Source organism: Dinoponera quadriceps, unplaced genomic scaffold (assembly GCF_001313825.1).
Source record: "Dinoponera quadriceps isolate SergipeBrazil2010 unplaced genomic scaffold, ASM131382v1 scaffold179, whole genome shotgun sequence".
Classification (NCBI taxonomy): Eukaryota; Metazoa; Arthropoda; class Insecta; order Hymenoptera; family Formicidae; genus Dinoponera; species Dinoponera quadriceps.
In genome coordinates this window covers 1211418-1229460 of record NW_014554529.1, presented here as the reverse complement: position 1 = coordinate 1229460, position 18043 = coordinate 1211418, and the positions used below count along the sequence as shown (strand labels likewise).

The following is an 18043-nucleotide window of genomic DNA, read 5'->3' as shown; positions in this document are numbered from 1 at the left end:
ATATATATATATATATATGTGTGTGTGTGTGTAATAATTGTTAATTTTACCCATTTTTAATTCAAGAATGTATAAAAATGTATTTTACACATATATCTATACAATTTCTACACATTCCTTAACAATATTGTCCCAGTAAACATGTCAACATGTTTTAGATTTAATCTAAAGTACACCTTTTTAACTAAAATAAATGTTTATCATGCATAAAATATAATGCATTTAAAATATATTCGAGTTTAAAAATGTGTGGAAAAAGTAAACATGACTAAAAGAAAGTGAAGGTAACAAAACGTAAAAAATGCATATGAATAGACCGACACTTGTTCCCGCACTATTGGCAGTTTTTTGGTTATGTCGTCCAGTGGGTGCAAAACGGTGAACGCAGTTAAGTTCAGAGATCCAATGAGAGAACGAATTAATCAAAACTAAATTCTTTTATTGGACATCGTCTGCGCTCTGAACTTTTTAGCTACGTCAATAGAGGTTTGTTCGTTTTCGCTGCACCGCTGCAATAAGTTGAAGCGAGACAAGTATATGTTGTCTCATTTCAACTTATTGCAGCGGCGCAGCGAAAACGAACAGACCTCAAATCATTTTGTTTCCCGCTATACTTTAGTACGCGTGATAGCAAGGTGAACTGGTGTTACAAATTTTGATTTTCTTATGCGCTACATATCAATAAATTGCTTGACATAAGTTTCTATTGAGCTCTATTTTATACATATATTACGATTTTGTGTATAGATGTGATAATTGTGAAATATATGACATTTTAAAAGTTTTATTGTCGTTTTTGGACACGGTACAGTAAAAGCAGCAATTGTAAATAATTTCGGACAACAAAATGAGTTTGTGGGTTGATAAATATCGTCCCACATCACTTTCCAAATTAGATTATCATCTTGAACAAGCAGAGGACTTAAAAAACATGGTAATTATAATATTAATGTGATATACCGAAACACTATCTTGAGAATAAGGTTAACCGGTTTTATAAGCTTTCAAAGTCACAATACTAAACTGTCAGATTAACTGGAATAATCATAATGTTTCATTATTATTTTTATTTAAAACATAGGTTCAAAAACGGGACTTTCCACATTTACTAGTGCATGGACCACCAGGTGCAGGAAAGAAAACCCGAATATTGTGTATTTTAAAAGAACTCTATGGGAATGCAGCTGAGAGATTAAAAATAGAAAACATGCAGTTCGAGGTTTGTCATATCTTAGTTTTATTTTATGATAATAATTGAGAATCTAAGGATTAGACTTTCACGGATAATTACATAAGTCCATAATATATATAGATAATATAAATGAACAATCAGATAATATTATACATAATACGTACTTTTAGACAGCTTCCAAGAAAAAGTTGGAGATACTAACAATAAGTAGTAATTATCATACCGAAGTAAACCCAAGTGATGCAGGAATACATGATAGAATTGTTGTTATGGAGTTAATAAAAGCAACTGCGCAAACACACCACATAGATATAGGTCAAAAAGAATTTAAAGGTATGAAAAGAGATACTATATATAAAATATATTTTTTATCTTTGAATTTCAATATTTCTTGATATCTTACAAATAACTGATAAAGGCTAAACATGAAAATTATGTGGACATTTTTACAATATTAAGTCATTGTATATAATATTTTATAAATTAGTAATTGACTATAAATAATATTATTGATCTATGTAAATAGTGGTACTGCTGTCAAATGTGGATCAACTTACGAGGGACGCACAGCATGCGCTTCGTAGAACAATGGAGAAATACATCAATACATGCAGATTGATTCTTTGTGCTAACTCAACGTCACGAGTTCTACCTGCGATTCGATCGCGATGTGTACGAATCCGAGTCCCTGCGCCAACAGCTTCTGAAATAAAAAATGTCCTACATTCAATTTGTAAACGCGAAGGACTCGCTTTGCCCGACGAATTGGCCGATCGAGTAATCGAGGCTAGTGACAGAAATCTCAGACGAGCAATATTAATGCTTGAAGCTTGCAAAGTTGAGCAGTAAGTAATGATACACGTAAATGCATATTTATAAAATATTATGATAAAATTAAAATCATTACATCTTCATTATCTCCCTTTATGGATTTCCAAATTGTTCTGCTTCCAGATATCCATTCACTGCCAATCAAAAGATATCAGAGCCGGATTGGCAAGTATACATACGTAATACAGCTACTATGATGGTTTCTGAACAATCTCCCAAGGTACTTCTGGAGACGCGCAATAGATTTTACGATTTATTAACGCGTGCCATACCATGTGATCTAATATTCAAAGGATTGTTGCAAGAGTGTGTAAAGAAATGCGATGACCAGTTGAAAAGAGAAATTATCGATATTGCGACCGAATACCAACACAGAATGATACGTGGATCGAAACCTATTTTCCATTTAGAAGCCTTCGCTGCACGATTTATGGCGATCTATAAGAAATATATCGATTCATCTTTAGAAGGTTTCGTGTAAAATCCGTACCTTTTGTGTCATGCTTTTCATACTTTTGATATGTTTTGATATAGTTATGCTGTACAACGGTTGTAATATTTATACCATGATACGATTCTCGATATCTATTTTTGAACATTTTATTCTGAATATTGTAAATAGGAAGAAGTGAAATTCGTACTTGATAATATACAATTTTTGTATTTTAAATGATACAAATTTAATTCAACTTACATGTTTTCCCATTAAAATCCCCCTGCCTCTGATGTTAAAGATGTTTTTTTAAAAATATTCTATTTATAAATGTAATCACTTGATAATCAAATGCTCGTTCAATTTTGAATTGGAATAGATTGTTAATAAAAAGAGTTTAATTTGTGCGATCAAATATGTACGAGTTCTATTATTTTATTCAGTAGTTACAACAGTATTAATAATACAGTATAGGCTTGAAGCGATTTGACAATACAACTAATTTGTAAAGAAAAATTGTCTCCTGACACATGAATAATACTCTTACATTGCTGCAAGTACAAGCGCAGAAATAATTGACAATGCAGATACTGTGTATCCAGTGCTATATACTTCTTTGATTGAAAGAAACATCCCCATATCCCAAGCCTGTAAATTTATAAAAATATAAAAATCAGTTTTTTCTTCACAATGAAAATAAATTATGATTTAATAAATTATTTATGTTTTTCGTTTGAATTATTTCCAATTATATTTATTAGGATAATATAAAAAATCTTATACCAAATGACGTATTCCATTGAATAAATGATAGGTAGCAGGCAGGGCTAAACATGTCTTGCCAGCGAACAATACGGGAGAAGATAAACATAGGCTCTCCATTATTTCTATAAAACAGGGGATACCACCTGGTATAAACAATGTACCTGAAATGAGATGACGTAGCTATCAAAATATTTTATTATACATTTTTTCATGAAAGACACATATGTATTAATTTATTCTAATAAAAGAAGATTGTCGATCTGACTAGTTTATTTAACAATTGTTAAGTAATATTTTGTATCTCACCTAAACCAAGGAACATTGCATAAGAAGATAATATTATGCCAGTAGTCCGATGTGTTATTGAAAGTAGAGCTGTCAACTGGATTTCATAGATTGACAAATGCGGTGACATTGGTCTCTTTAGACGCATATTCTTCTCATCATGAGATTCACATGTTATACGTGAAGGATTTGATATTGTTATGCAGAGAGGGCTAAAAAAAGCCACCTTCTGTTACAGTTTGAGTTATAAAGACACGACAGAATGAAAATATTCTCACACAAAAACTTCTGTATAAACAATACTACGATTAATATTTATAGGTTTGGAATATAATTATACCCTTTGTGTTTATTATTATTATTTAGTAGAATAATTTAATATGACATAAAAATGACCAAAAAATCATTACTCTTAATTTGACAATTACATAAAATTGAGGTTACGTATTATATAATAGTTTACCTGGATGTGTATAGGGCCCGAAAATGTCGAAAATCAACATTGCGTCGGCACAGAAGTCTGAAAAATGTAAAAACGTCTTCGTTGTTTCATTAAATAGTAAATAAAATCGCGATAAAAATTACATTTGCTAACGTACCTTGTATAAAGTAGCGCCATTTTTGCAATATAAATACCCTGTATTTTCGACAGATGATAAGCAAATATTACAGGTGCGCTTTGAAAAGAGGAAAGATATTTTTAAATCGCAGCACCGAATGTAGGATATTCAACAGGGTTACGATAGTAACGAATTCTTATTAAATATGTGCCATAAACAATCTCTACTAATAAATGAACAGCGACGCGGCAGTGCGAATTCGAAAAAGGTCGCTCTGTATTTTAACTCTCTGAAGATGATTTTTGCGCATAAATTATCGCCACATATAGAACACGATATATTATCCCGCACGTTTATTAGCAATATAAAGCAAAATATGTTTGAATACTTCCTGAAAATATAAATGTAACGGGCTTGCGATGGGGATGCCGAGTGAAGTATCGCACATATCGAAGCGATCGATTCTTGAAAATTTCGATAATCGACCTACGAGATTCCCAACTGCTATGATATTCGGTCTGTTACGCGGACCGGAGTTATGACGCGCGCGGTAAGTCGCTCCTCCGTATTTCTCGTAATTTTGGCTCTTCGAAGATGAGCTTCGCATAAGTATTATCGTCGAGAGCGCCGCAAATAAATTTCGCGCGTTTGTCGCGATAAAATATCGTTTTGAATAACTGTCGGAAGTGAATATCTCGTCAAACGAACCGCCGAGAGAATGCCAAACCAAACATCGCGTGTTCGCTGAATTCATTCGAAGTATTCTAATCCCCACGACTTACGCTTTAGATTCTGTCAAAAGAGTCTCGTGTGGGTGTTATAGTCGAGAGTGCCGAACACGAGTTTCTCCTTCATTCACTGCAGTCTCCTTTTTTAATCTACTTCGTACGCGGATTATCATCGGAAGCGACACAGGTTAGTACAGAGTACTTCATCGATAGGATTAAGAGATGTCGCCACGTTGTCGTCCAAGTGGTTCTATTTCAAAGTCTCTCGATCTCCTGAGAATTGTAAGGAATAAATTTCAGCTTCTGTCATAATACATCGTCTGCAAAAATTACTTATACTTTTAGAAATGATAATTTTTTTTTCTTTCTTATCAATGCTGTATATTTGAACTGTCTATGGAATATATTGGCGGAGATTCGTGAAATGTCTGTGAAAGAAAAAAAATGTGAGAATAGATGAGTTTTTTAAATTACAGTTCATGAAAAGAATCAATCTTGCAATGATATTGTTTTACACTAATTTATACCATGATATTATTATTAATATACAACAATATTATTATAGTGTATCTCTGATTCAAGTATTATATCCGAAATTGAGACGTCTCAAAGATATCTTTGAGACGTCTTAAAAATATCACTGATTTTGGACATTACGCTGTCTGGATAATTTATTATAATGATCATTAATTTAAAATTATTCGTCAAAAATTAAATTTTATATATATACAACTGCACGTGGAGAGAGATAAATACATGAATATGATATTCTATCATTGATTGTTTTTGAAAACAGTTCTTGGAAACAGTTTGTTTTCTACTGATAAGGGTTTCGCAATGTTATAGAGCAATATGTTTATTATCGCGTCGTCACTCTCCGTGTTAATGTCTTCGGACAACGAGATAAAGTCTCGAACTATCGGACTGTTAAAAAGAACAGAAACAGCGCGCGTTCGTCGCTGCACTTAAAAAGGAAATAGATACAATTCGAGTGCAGTTAGAAGACGTCCGTAACAACCCCTGCGAAATACCCCCTTTGGCGCAGCCGCGCATACAGCGCCGCCGTGCGGATTACGCCGCTACTAATTTCACTATCGACGAAGTAGTGGGGAATAAGCTGTAGCAAGAGAGCGTGCGTCTACGTCAGGAAAAGCTCCGAGCTTATTGGTCCCGGTCCATTGTTGCGTATTGATTGCTGCGGAGCAGTGGTATGGTCGTCGGGACACTCGGTCGTCCTCGTCGTCGCCGTCGTCGGTGGTGTACACAGCCGAGATTAGGTTAAGAGGAGCGGGCGCGCGTCACAGATAGAAGAAAAACAGAAATCAAATAGTCGTCGTGCATTCGTTCGCGCGTTTATCACGGTACATCCGCACATACATGTACGCACATACATCGCAGAGAGGAAAATTTAAAATAAGAACAGAGAAGAGAGAGTATAAGTATATATAAATAAATATATACACACGTACGCGGAAGGACAAACGGAAATATCCGTCGCGTAGCAGTGTACGCGCGCGCGCGCGTGCGTGTGTATGTCCGTGTGTGTGTGTGTGTGTGACACGCTGTGGTGGTATTAGTGGTTTCTTGTTTTTTCCTGTCTTTCGCTCGCGGTGTCTCCCTGCGGCATCAGCAGTTGCCGCCGAGCGTGGTGACACCGCACTGTGAATCCTCGCCAACCAGCCCCGCGGCTGGAAACGTACGTCCGCGAGGGTTGCCCTTGGATTGATAGAAAGCGAACGAGTAGACCGTGAGAGGGTGAAAGAGAGGGAGAGAAAGGAAGAGTGTGTGTGAGAGAGAGAGAGAGAGAGTGTGTGTGGAAGGGAGAGGAGGACAGACTCTTGCGACGCCAGCGGGTGTGCGTGGAGCGGGAGCGGAGAGGAGAAAGAGAGCGGAAAAGAGATCGACGGCGGATTCCTCTAGCGCGCAAAAGCTGACGGAAGCTCGTGGTACCGGGGTCCTCGAGGATAGGAAAGCGCGAGGCGGCGCGAAATTATGAAGCGCATAAAGTGCGCCCTTCTGGCCGCCGCCGCAGCTGCCGCCGATAGTGATAGCCGCCGGTGAATGTGTGACCCGGGGGCAGCAGAGATCCGCCGGGATGACGACCGAAGAGACGACCGAGCAGCCCCCGGTAGACGACTGCCTCAAGGAGCGGAAATGGTGGTGCTTCCTGCTGTCGAGCATCTTCACCTTCCTCGCCGGGCTGCTGATCGTGCTCCTCTGGCGTGCGTTCGCCTTCCTCTGCTGTCGCAAGGAGCCCGAGCTATCCCCAAATGACCCGAAGCAGAAGGAGCAGAAGACGGCCCGCCAGGGCAAGGAGTTCGAGGGGACTTTTATGACCGAGGCCAAGGACTGGGCCGGCGAGCTGATTTCCGGGCAGACCACCACTGGACGTATTCTGGTAAGCGTTATCGTGCAGTGTCGCCGTACAATACGCGTCGTTTAATATTTACAGCGTTTTACACGAGATTATCGATTTTAAAGGCAAACCGATTCTACACCATTCCGCAGGCTGACCTATATTGTTATACGAATTTTTCAGTCTGCTGAAAAAAAAAAAACTGAGTTGATGGTGCGATAGGTTTGAAGAAAGTAACAATTTATCGGTGGACAATTTATTGTCGAAAAATATTATCTTCTTCGGCTATTCTTTCATTCCATTCGTATTTTTCACTTTACTTGGTTTAGCTTTTATCGATTTTTAACTGCACTACATTTTATAATAACGCGGTAATACTTACATAAAATTCTCGACCTCAATATGTTTTATATCGTGATTTCACGGAGAGATTAATTAAATTTACCTGGCGAGATATTATAACACGCGTTCGTTTCGAACATATTGAGAAATATGTCGGTACTATTTGTTTACGTCTTAATCGGCAACAACATCGATGAAGAACAAGCTCCTCGACTCTTCTATTGATAAATATGAGAATGATCTTTACAATATGAAGATCTTATAGGGAATAATATATATAAATCATTTCGAGTTTACAACGAGCCGGAAATGCTATTATAGCAGCGAGGGAAATATTTCGATCATAAAGATTTTCCAACTCACCGCGAAATTAAGGTTCGCCCGACTTGATATCGAGCTTGATAAAAGTTCTTCGGTACTATTAATTGAATTTCCTGAAAATCAAACGCGATTCGGCTAAATAGGTCGAAGAAGGTAGGAAAGCGATTTCAAAGGAAATCCAATAAGAGCGCCGATTAAAACTGCAGATTCGTGCGAGACGCCATTACCGAAAAGTTCGATCGTTGGACGACGACGAAAAAGATCACTCGTCAACGACCTTCCTCTCTCTCCCTCGTTCGTGGATATGCCTCTGTGGCGAAGCGTAAGCTCGGCCACTTACACGTGTACGCGCCCGCGCACACGAGATTCCTAGCCCCGAGAGTCGCGTACGTGACCGGTGACCTAGTTTTCGTTCGTGGAACCAGACGCGGCGTCGGCCCCGATGTAGAGAGGGGTGCTTTCTACGCAGTGCGTGTTCTCCACCCCCGGAGATACGCGTGTTTTTCGTCGATCTCTCTGTCCTTTCGCGATTTACCCCCTCCGGGAAGCTCGCGTTCGCTCTTGCGAATCCCCGCCATCTTTTTCTCACACCCCAGGAGAATACTACATGGCGTTAAGTCGGGCGAGAAGGTTGCGCCCAACTTACGAATAGCTTTATTCAAATTTTATAGCGAGCCCCGCGGTAGATTTACGCGCACGTCGTTCCCTTCGTCGTTCCGATCGTCGCGCTTGTTCCGCATTTTTCAATGACGCGAGGATATGCCGCCCTTGCGGGTTCGACCCGGTCGGACGACACCATGCGAATCACAAGGTTCGACGGCTAACAATTACAATCTGACCGCGGATCCCTCAGCCAATCGATGATGAGGTTTATCGAAAGTCCGCGAAACTACTCTTTAATAATCTCTGTTGCTTGTCCGGGCTACTCGCGATTGTAATCTGAATCGCCGATACATCGTTAATCCGAAAGTCGATTCCCCTTTCGATATCGGCTTGTAATCTGTCGGCCTTAATCGCTCTTAACGCTACGATTTTTTTGCCGAAGCGGACGTTAAAATCTTTTCACCGATTGATTAATTTTTCATCATGTTGTAAATAGAGGAAATTTCTCTAAGAAAACCGTACAAAGAAACCGTACGAAGAAACCGTTGTAAAAAATCTAATTATCCCGAGTCGAAATTCTAGATTAGCTCTGCAGATTCCGTGAAATTTAAAGCCAATGAGAGAACATATATTTTATGTACAGTTGAATAGGATTTATATATCAAAATTAAAAAGAAAGATCAAATATATCTTTCCCTCTTTCCAAATTTATGGCACTTACTTTTTCAACACCCTGTAGAATAACTAAGTAAACATTGCATCTAGAATTATTATAATTCATTGGGGATACATGGAGCAAATATAAGACCAGTCAGACAGTCAAATCTGTGGAAGCAGATTTTGCGTAATATTTGCTGTAAATTTTGACAGCTTGCTAGCAGAAATATAGTAGAATTTATTAGCAGAGCATGATATAACAATCTGTTAGGTTGGTCAACGGATTAATCTGTTATCATACTCTGCTAGTAAATCCTGTTATATTTCTACCAGCTGTTGACAAAATTTATAGCTGATACTGCGCAAAATCTACTTTCGTAGGGTTTTGGTTGTCTGTCTGGCTTTATATTGAACAACATGAATTGCCTCATGAATGCTAATATAACCAATATTATAATTAACATATCGCCAATAAATTGTGTTGTTATTAGGGTAGATTAAGTCATCGCGTGTCCCCAATCTGGCGTGGATCTTGTCTACCCAAGTAGTTTTTTAAATTTTTGTTTTATTTTTGTAAGTAAATAAATTTTTGTTTATTAACCTTGTAATTATCTTCTTAAAGCAATCAATTTTTCATTCCATTATGGAGTTTCAATCTACAAAACTTAACAACTTGAACAATATTTGTGAAAAAAAGAATTCATTACACCAAAAAATAAATCACACACACATCATTACATAAATCCTTACTTGATTATTTTCGACGCTCAACTGTTTCAAAATGACATTTAACACTTCCTACGGTTAAAAATGAAAACTGCTGTTAGCATGAAAAACATTTAATTTTTCCGCTGTCAGGGATCAAGTTACAGTAAGTAATAATTTAAACAGCATCAAAAGACAATAGCTTGTAAAGTGTATTGTATTGCGAGATTCTTTATTGCTCGAACGAAACATGCATCTTTCTTCAGTAACTTTTCACATTCGCGAATATATCTAATTTTAGGCAGAATAACGATTCTCTTTGAGTAAACGTTTGCTCTCGCGGCAGTTATCGCGGCAGTCCGATGATCAATTAGTAACAGGCGCCTGTCTGACGGCGCGCTGACCGTTACCACTTTACGACAAGGCCTAAATAGCGTGTAGATTCCGTTGAAGTTTCTCGCTGGCTAGCGGGCCTATTCTGTAACATTTTACATTATGAAGCCTCCGCTAATGAAGTTTGTTTCACAGCTCTGGAAGTTTGCGTTACGCCGCAGCGATAATGTCATAAAGACGATCCGTTATAGCTTATCTGACGTCAAATTTGCAAAAAAATGTTATCTTCCCAACGTTTGCGACGTTTGTCGCGATCGCATTTGTTATTTTCGATTCGCGATCTCTAATTTTTATTCGCAAGCCGGCGCGAACCGACTGAGTGCAAAATAAGCAGCGCAATGAAAAAAAACGCGCGCAATGAAAAGCTATAAAGCTGCTCCGTGAAATAGGCCAAGCGGTTTGTAGATTTAAAACGTTAAAAAGCTATATTTCTTTATGCAGTCAGTGAAATTTGTTATTTTTGCTAAACAGCGCTCGCAAACGGTTAAATAAAGTCACGAAGATTAAATCGTGACGGATGAATATTTTCGATTGTAACATTATTCTTTGTTTTGAGAGATGGTTATATTCGGATATTCTCCTATCATCTTCAAATTGATATTAAAATAATATTTCCAATCGACATGACGCTAGCTACTGAAAAATAGCTGCAATCTCTACAAATAAAACACTGATGCGATATTTTTTATTCGGCAATAGAATTGTGTTGTGAATATCGGAATACGATGTAAATTTTGCACCGTGTACACACATTCTCGCAAATCACTTTTGGTATGATTTTTGACAGCTGATTCGCGCCATTGAAACTAAACTTGTATCGTGACCTCGCATGGGACTAGAGTTTTATTTCAGCAGCCGCAAGGAATTACGGAGAGATGTAGGATACAATTTATGAAACATTACAGCGTCTAGACGGAGCAGCGAATGTTATTCCGACATTATTTTTCTGTTGATTTATCTTAATTTCGCGGAGTTTGAGAAAATTGCGGCAGCTAATATTTTCCAGAATTTCATAATATCGATACAAGCAAGCGTTGTCTGTACAATTTATTCCGATAGTTAAACTTCCTTGTCACAAGTTAGACTCAGGAAGCGCCTCGATAACAAGAACGTTTGACAAGTTGGTTTGTTAACGAGCTTCTTGCGTAAACAAACGATCATTTTCACTCGATTCGAGTTTTCTCGCGCGATACCGACAAATCGTACTTGACAAATCAACTCGCGGTTTGTCGCGGTGAAACACGATACGTCGGAACTGCCGCGAATATTTAAGCTGTCCCTCGATTGCCAACTTTTTTCCGTTTGACACCGCGAACTTTTCTAATCGGACTTTCCTCGATAGTTCGCGCAAAGAGACATATAGCGGCAGAAATTTATAGTGGAATTTATATTACCGGCACGGGATGCTCTCTACACGTGTTCGCGGAAAAATCGACCGTACCACCAGGTAGCAGGCAGAGCAATATGAATTATGTATCTGTGACTCGTTTACATGGTCGTGTTGTTTTTACGTTGGAAGTTAATTCGACGTTTTATTCCAGTTTAGGCGCTTTATTAGATTGCCCGTACGCAAGAGTACTTAATTCTCCGTTATTACTTTCGCTTCGTTTAAATTTATTAATTGTCACAACGCACTGTTTCTTCGGCTTCTTTGTATATGATGTTTTTGAGATTCGCATGAATAGATGGCAAAATTCGTCTTTCGTATGCATTCCCGGCGACATGTCTCAACAAGACGTCGCGTGTGGCGCAATATTAGGAATTCTCGATTGAGAAGGGATAACAATCCGTCAGGGATTCATTCCCATCATATAATTCGGCAAATCTATTTCTTGTTTCGTAATGTGATTGTTGAAATCCCCCACGGCAGTTACAACCCGGATAGAATTGCATGGACGAGACGGGACATAAATTCAAAATTTCCCCGCAATGGTATGTAGTACGTACGTGCATCTCCGCCGCGTTTCGTTGCCCACGCGCATGATATATCGAACGGTGAAGATATTCGATGTTAAAATGCATAACGGATGCGAGGGAGATAGGCGGTCGTGATAACATCAATATGTCCGTGTTAGAATAACTAATTCCGTGATTTCCGGCTGAGAAGTGTGTTCTAATTCTGGAATTTTATTTCTAAGATATCGGTATATATCCTGCCAATAAGTGTCAATCATTTGATTCGTCCAGAATTACAAATATGTAGCATTAATGTTCGTTAGTCGATAGATTCGTTGGCACAACAGTCGTAGATGCCGACTTTGCTGAAAAGTTCAACTAATTTCGCGAAATCGGCTTCTGGCGTATCAATTTGGCACGCTTACTTTTATCGATGAAAGAGGTAACGAAGCGGAATTGTTCGGGAAGTCGGAGCATCCCTATCACGGAATCACGTCACAGCGGACAATGCGCGCAAAGAATAAAAGGGAGGAAAGTTGGAAATTTATTCGTGTGACGCGTCCGGAGGCGATCGTTTTCGGCGCTGCACTTGTCGGCTCCTGCAAAATTTCTTCCATTCGTCGACGACGCGAGAGATGAGTTTCAACGCGATCGTCACGTCGATGCACTTTAGCCGTCAATAACGTCGTTGACGTTTACCCGCTATATAAAAGTTATGGACGTAATGTGCGAATGTCCCTCAACGGATAACCGTTTCCAAGTTTGTGCGTCTTATTTCTCGCGTCAGAGTTCATCGAATTACAGGACAATTGCTATGTTTAATTCAGCACGACGAAGATACGTCGATCGATACGCCCGCGACGGTTGCTCTACACTTTATTTTGGCTTGTCTGGACCAATTTCGCGTGAATTTCTCTCCCACGGAAATCTCCAGACACCGTGGTGGTTTTCAAATTACAAGCGAATGAAAGTCGCGATTCGAAGTGGTGATTAAATTACGAGTCTTTATTTAGTATGAAATGGACGTTGTTTTAATGGAATTTTCACTCGAAGATTAATAAGTTTCGTAGAAACTATCTCCAATAGTTATATAAGAATTCACTATTTGATCACACAAAGTGTTGATTCCAAATCGATCGAAGAATCCATGAAGTTGATCTTGTGTTCAAAGTTAGAAAATGTCGGCAGAACATCTCTTTATCTGGATTGTGGTCGGTAGAAATTGAATTCTGTAAGCTTTTATCCAATTCCGAAGGAACCACTAGTTAAAAACCGCTATTTTATCAGAAAATTGCGAATACTGCAAAAAAATATGTTTTTCTGATGTAAGAGTCACTGCTAAAAAACCGATACATTTCTTCATGCTAAATTATTGCATTATTTTTTGCAATAAAACCGTCTAATATAGGAATATTGCTTTTCTGCTGAATCGTTACAACGTGGTGACATGTATTTGTGAGAACATGTGATAACGGCCGGAATGACTCTTTGTGGAGAATTTGAGAGCGAATGATGATGAGCGAAATGTGATTTCGCTACATATTTTGCGGACTTTAAGCGCACAAGGATCGCACTAGTTGGGAAGACTATCATTGACTTTTATACATTGTAAATATACCTCGCTGACCGACATTATTCTAACAAAAGGATAATCCCGGTCTTTTTCATTCGTCTCTCTCGGTATATATTTCGATGGAATTTTCGACTCTATATAAGAGAATCTTTAGGCGCCCGTTTCATAAAACAGATCCTGAATCCTACATTTTATTACACCAGCTTTATCATCGCTAAGTAACTGCTCCCCTTTATACGCACCGAGCAGCATTTTTATCAAAATCACAAAGTATATATTTACTTATCTTTTTACTGATCATTCTTTTTCATTTTACATGTTAAACGCCAAAACTGTAGATATTTATCGTTATTTATCTCTTTATGCTCGTTGGATTTTTCGAGCTTTTCTCGACGACGAAGCATGAAATAGTTAGCAGCTGAGTTAATACACGGCGCTTCTTTCTGCAAAGAATCTTGGCGGCCATTACCCGGAATTCTTTACCTCTCGGCGCGGAGTAATGTGGCAACGCAGCCGATATTGATTGTTGATATAAAGAGAAGATACAAAGAGGGACATTATTGCGCTGCATTATATATCGAGGATGTAATACAACGCCGTAAAAATGATTTACTTGAAGCAAAACATCAATAATTTTACGATGAAGCGTTGTCACGGTTTTTACGCGACATAGCGGGCGCGAATTACGGCCGCGATGACAAATAATAATGGCAAAACGGACAATACGTTCGTCGACACGAGGCGATGGAAGGAAGAACGATCGATTTTCCGCACTACCATCTTCGAATCGTCGGTGGGTGTGTACGAAATGTCGTTCGTGACTTTTTGCAGATTTTGAGATATATTGTGTTACGTAATCCATTGTCTCTCTGCAGCCACTCCGAAACAGTATACACGAAGGTCGTAAAAATGGGGAAATCTCGGGACGACTCGATAGGAGCCGTTCTTTGCAGTAACGAATAGTGCCTTCCTTCCCGTATAGTTAGACATGAATGTCGTAAAGAAAGTTTTACACATCTCAGTTAAATATATTTCAAAATCAGATTAGCAAAATGAAATTGAAAATTTCACGAGGAGGACCGTGTTATATATATTAATATGTTATAATTGAATAAGAAGAGCGCGAAGCCACGAGAGAGAGAAAGACACCTTTAAGCCGACAAGGCGGGTCTTATTTCTCGCATTAGGACTTATCGAATTACAGAATATCCGTCTTACAGAGGTATCTGCCGGTATGTTTAATTCAGTATGACCAGCCTACCTGGGCAGGCACGATCGATAGTGTCACAAAATGAAACCGCAAGTTTTTTCAGACCGAGCTGAAGGTCCATCCGTGCGACGGAGAATAAAACAAGGAGATACAGAAAGAATTGCTGAAACGTGACGGTGAGAAAAAGGAGATCCGTTCGTGTCAGAGCAGGGACGAACAGTTCGCCTATAATTCGTTTTGTACGCGTAAAAAGTGTGCAACCACGAGAGTGCTCCTTTATCCGCGTGAAAGTCTTCGTTCGAGGCGGTTTTCATTCCGAAAGCAGCCGTTTAATAATACATATCAGGGCCGGCGACGTATCGACGAATTAATCACCAGATTGAGGAATCTTGAAATCGTACCGCTCCTTGCTGTAGTTGTTTACTGCACTTGTTTTCCTATTGTTGTATATTTTTTCTTCGGCGTGTGTAAATTATCGTGCAGTTGTTGAAATACTTTGGTTAACATGGCAAGCTCGCAATATGACAGGCAATACGGGGTGAAAAATATGTTTATACAATATTGATTATCAATGATATCTTTTTGAACTTGCAGATGACAAACTCAAAATTCAGAAATTCAACATGGCAGACAAAATGCAATAACTAGCTAGGATAATCGAGGTCGCTGATTACGAATCTAAACTCAACGTTTGTAATCAGCTTCATTGAACTAGTTTTATTTCCCTGCCGTTCGGAGCACAAACAGAAAAATGTTGCTTGTCGCACATAAATATCGGGAAGATAAAAGCGAACTAATCAGCGCGCCGTACATCAAAGGAGTTTCGGGCGCGCGATGGGATTCGGTGTATCGATTTAAATCACAGTGATTGCGAAAATATTGTTTCATGTAGCCGTATCGCGGTTTAGGGGTTCAGGTGGTGCGTTAAATCCGTCCGTTTAAACGAGCGCGCACTCGTCATTCCTCCGACGTGAGCTGAAAGTTGAAGTGAGATTAACTACGAATTCCTTGTAATTGCTTGGCTAACCGTGGAGTTAACCCGAGTTTAACTTCTCTCTCTCTCTCTCTCTCTCTCCCCCGAACTACATTACACGGAATCGATCGTTATACGGAGTCGTTATCATCTTAATATATCCGGCTGACTGCCATATCCGGGGGAAATGGATAATTATTGATAAGACGCGCGCAACAGCGGATCTAATTTCGGTCAGGTATCCGACTATACTATAAATTTCTAGAAGGCGCAACGCGACATCTTGAACTTCGACGTTACATGTTTGGAGCACATTTCGACAGATATAAAATTAAACCGACATGTCGCGCATAAAACACAGATCATAATCCATGTGCTTGATCGCGCAACCTCCGATTACAAAGCAGCTGTCAAATGACGCGCTGAGCCTTTCGGCATCCGGCCGCTTCGACGAATACGTAGACTGAATCTCAGACCTCGCGGCGTCCAAACGAGATGGAGACCAACGAATTGGAAGCATTGCTCAACGAAAACTCGGTCCAAACGTTAAAAAAGTTTGCAGGATAGCTTGGAGTCGATAAATCAACAGTATCCCGCCATTTGAAAGCAATGATCTAGAAAGACGGCACGAACTCTCTGTCTCTCATTGTTTGCCAGGCACGAAGAAAAAAGAGTTTTTGTGGCGAATAGTTACGGATGATGAAAAACGGATCTGTTTTGACAAACGCAAAAGGGCTGATTCACATCTGCTACACAATATTCGGTATAAGGATCTCCCCGTATATCTGGTGGGATCAAGAAGGAGTATTTTAGCTACCAGGGAAAACGCCCTCAAACCTACGCAAAGTCCCACTTCATTATAACGTCATATTGCTATTGCGACTAAAGAGACGTTGTTCTGCAGCGTACTTTCCAGACATCGTCCCATCTGATTTTCATCTGTTCAGATCGATGCAACATCCAAACGGTTCTGAAATGCGGGTCGGATTACCTCCAAAGATGAGTCGTTTTATCGGGACGGGATCAAACTATTGTCCGAAAGATTGATGACAAAAGGTGATTAATAGCAATTTGACTAAAATATTATAATGACTTCAATATCGTACGAACTTTTGCAAGCACTTAATGTAACGTCGAACGATAAAGCCGAAGGGGATATTAGATAAAAGTGAGAAATCTGGTGAACCTTCACGCGTCATTAATTTTCGATGGTATTTTTTGACAAAGAGACAAATCGCTTTATCCACGTCACTTTGATCGCGCCACTTTGAAGCTGGGGATTGTTTTACCGCCGCTTTTAACCGCCTTGTTTTCAATGCGAAAATATTTGCAACGTCTTGTGACAATGTCGTATCGACATTGATCATCCGTTACGATAATACTACGGACGTTATTTCAGCGCGGCTTAGTGTGTGCTAAGCAATTTTTCTCAGCAAGGTAGCGACGATGTCACGTAGAAATATAATGCGCTAAGTTGCGGTATAATGTTCACGCGCTGTAACTCGAGTAAACAACCGTATCGATTTTCGACTATGTATCGCGCTACAGGCTTATCACTTTGGGAGTTGATCGCCTGTAGAACTAATGGAATTTAACCCCATAAGTTAACTTCTTCATTGCGCAATAAACCGTGCATGCCGAAATAAAACGAAAATCGGCTGCCAGAATCTTTCGGATGAATTATTTTTACATGCAAGACGTTGCTTCCAATATTTTCTCTACGTAATGTTTTTTACATTATTCCGACAAAATTGCATCAAGTATTCGTATAGCGTTCCATTGAAAATGCTCGAGCGCTTTCTCGATCATGGGACTTTAGCTCGATTTAATACGAAGACAATTCACTTTAGACCGTGGTAGAGTAGCAACGTCGGTCTAAATAGTGGAGTTTCTCTCCCTCACCTCGTACACGACGACGCGGAACGAGCAATGAGCTCCTTCCGACTGGAAGGGAAGATCAACTGAGATATCGGCTGATGAGAGAAACGAAAGAAAGAAGAATCACGTGTGGGAACGGCGCGGCACACCTTCATTCGCACGTCGGGACACATGTCCGTCCGTCGAAACTGGGTTACAGCTGTTGTACGTGTGTCCCGCGAAATTGGGTTTCCATGCTTTTTCGCAATTTAAACTATCGTCGCGGAGGTTCGATAGCGTCGCAAAAAAATGGATTAAACGCGCACCGGCGCATTCTTGCGCGTTTATCCACTCGATACACGA

The 18043-nt window shown here is 39.3% G+C and overlaps 3 protein-coding genes across 45 annotated transcripts in view; 2 read left to right on the top strand and 1 right to left on the bottom strand.

The window, feature by feature from the left end:
- Positions 1 to 97: 97 nt before the first annotated feature.
- LOC106751767 (replication factor C subunit 3) lies at positions 98 to 2779 on the top strand. Of its 2 annotated transcripts, XM_014632868.1 has the most exons (6): positions 98 to 635; positions 812 to 934; positions 1082 to 1219; positions 1363 to 1525; positions 1719 to 2037; positions 2147 to 2779. In XM_014632868.1, the coding sequence occupies exons 2-6, from the start codon at positions 848 to 850 to the stop codon at positions 2502 to 2504; spliced, it is 1065 nt and encodes a 354-aa protein (XP_014488354.1). In that variant the 5' UTR covers positions 98 to 635; positions 812 to 847; the 3' UTR covers positions 2505 to 2779. The 2 variants fall into 2 exon arrangements, with proteins under 2 accessions (XP_014488354.1, XP_014488353.1); XM_014632867.1 differs by having other exon boundaries at positions 98 to 934.
- Positions 2780 to 2871: 92 nt separating this feature from the next.
- On the bottom strand, positions 2872 to 4244 carry LOC106751768 (succinate dehydrogenase cytochrome b560 subunit, mitochondrial-like). The gene is made up of 5 exons (XM_014632869.1): positions 4106 to 4244; positions 3970 to 4026; positions 3528 to 3718; positions 3240 to 3382; positions 2872 to 3104 (listed from the first exon to the last, which is right to left on the bottom strand). Exons 1-5 carry the CDS (start codon positions 4123 to 4125, stop codon positions 3000 to 3002), a joined length of 516 nt encoding a protein of 171 aa, XP_014488355.1. The 5' UTR covers positions 4126 to 4244; the 3' UTR covers positions 2872 to 2999.
- Positions 4245 to 5988: 1744 nt separating this feature from the next.
- LOC106751765 (calcium-activated potassium channel slowpoke) overlaps positions 5989 to 18043 on the top strand; it is a 96015-nt gene continuing 83960 nt past the window's right edge. For 40 of the 42 annotated variants that reach the window (XM_014632840.1, XM_014632836.1, XM_014632864.1 and 37 more), the window contains exon 1: positions 5989 to 7192. In XM_014632840.1, coding sequence (XP_014488326.1) covers positions 6890 to 7192 — 303 coding nt within the window. In that variant the 5' untranslated portion in view covers positions 5989 to 6889. The remainder of the gene's footprint in view (positions 7193 to 18043) is intronic. The other 2 variants (XM_014632825.1, XM_014632826.1) reach the window with 2 other exon arrangements.

Bases quoted from the DNA above. Each gene is read 5' to 3' on its own strand.
- LOC106751768 (XM_014632869.1), bottom strand. From the start codon at position 4,125: ATGGCGCTACTTTATACAAG. The intron at 3,383-3,527 runs GTGAGATACAAA...ATCTCATTTCAG, and splicing joins TGCAATGTTCCTTGGTTTAG to GTACATTGTTTATACCAGGT. The intron at 3,105-3,239 runs GTATAAGATTTT...ATAAATTTACAG, and splicing joins TCAATGGAATACGTCATTTG to GCTTGGGATATGGGGATGTT.
- LOC106751767 (XM_014632868.1), top strand. From the start codon at position 848: ATGAGTTTGTGGGTTGATAAATATCGTCCCACATCACTTTCCAAATTA. The intron at 935-1,081 runs GTAATTATAATA...TTTAAAACATAG, and splicing joins CAGAGGACTTAAAAAACATG to GTTCAAAAACGGGACTTTCC. The intron at 1,220-1,362 runs GTTTGTCATATC...ACGTACTTTTAG, and splicing joins TAGAAAACATGCAGTTCGAG to ACAGCTTCCAAGAAAAAGTT.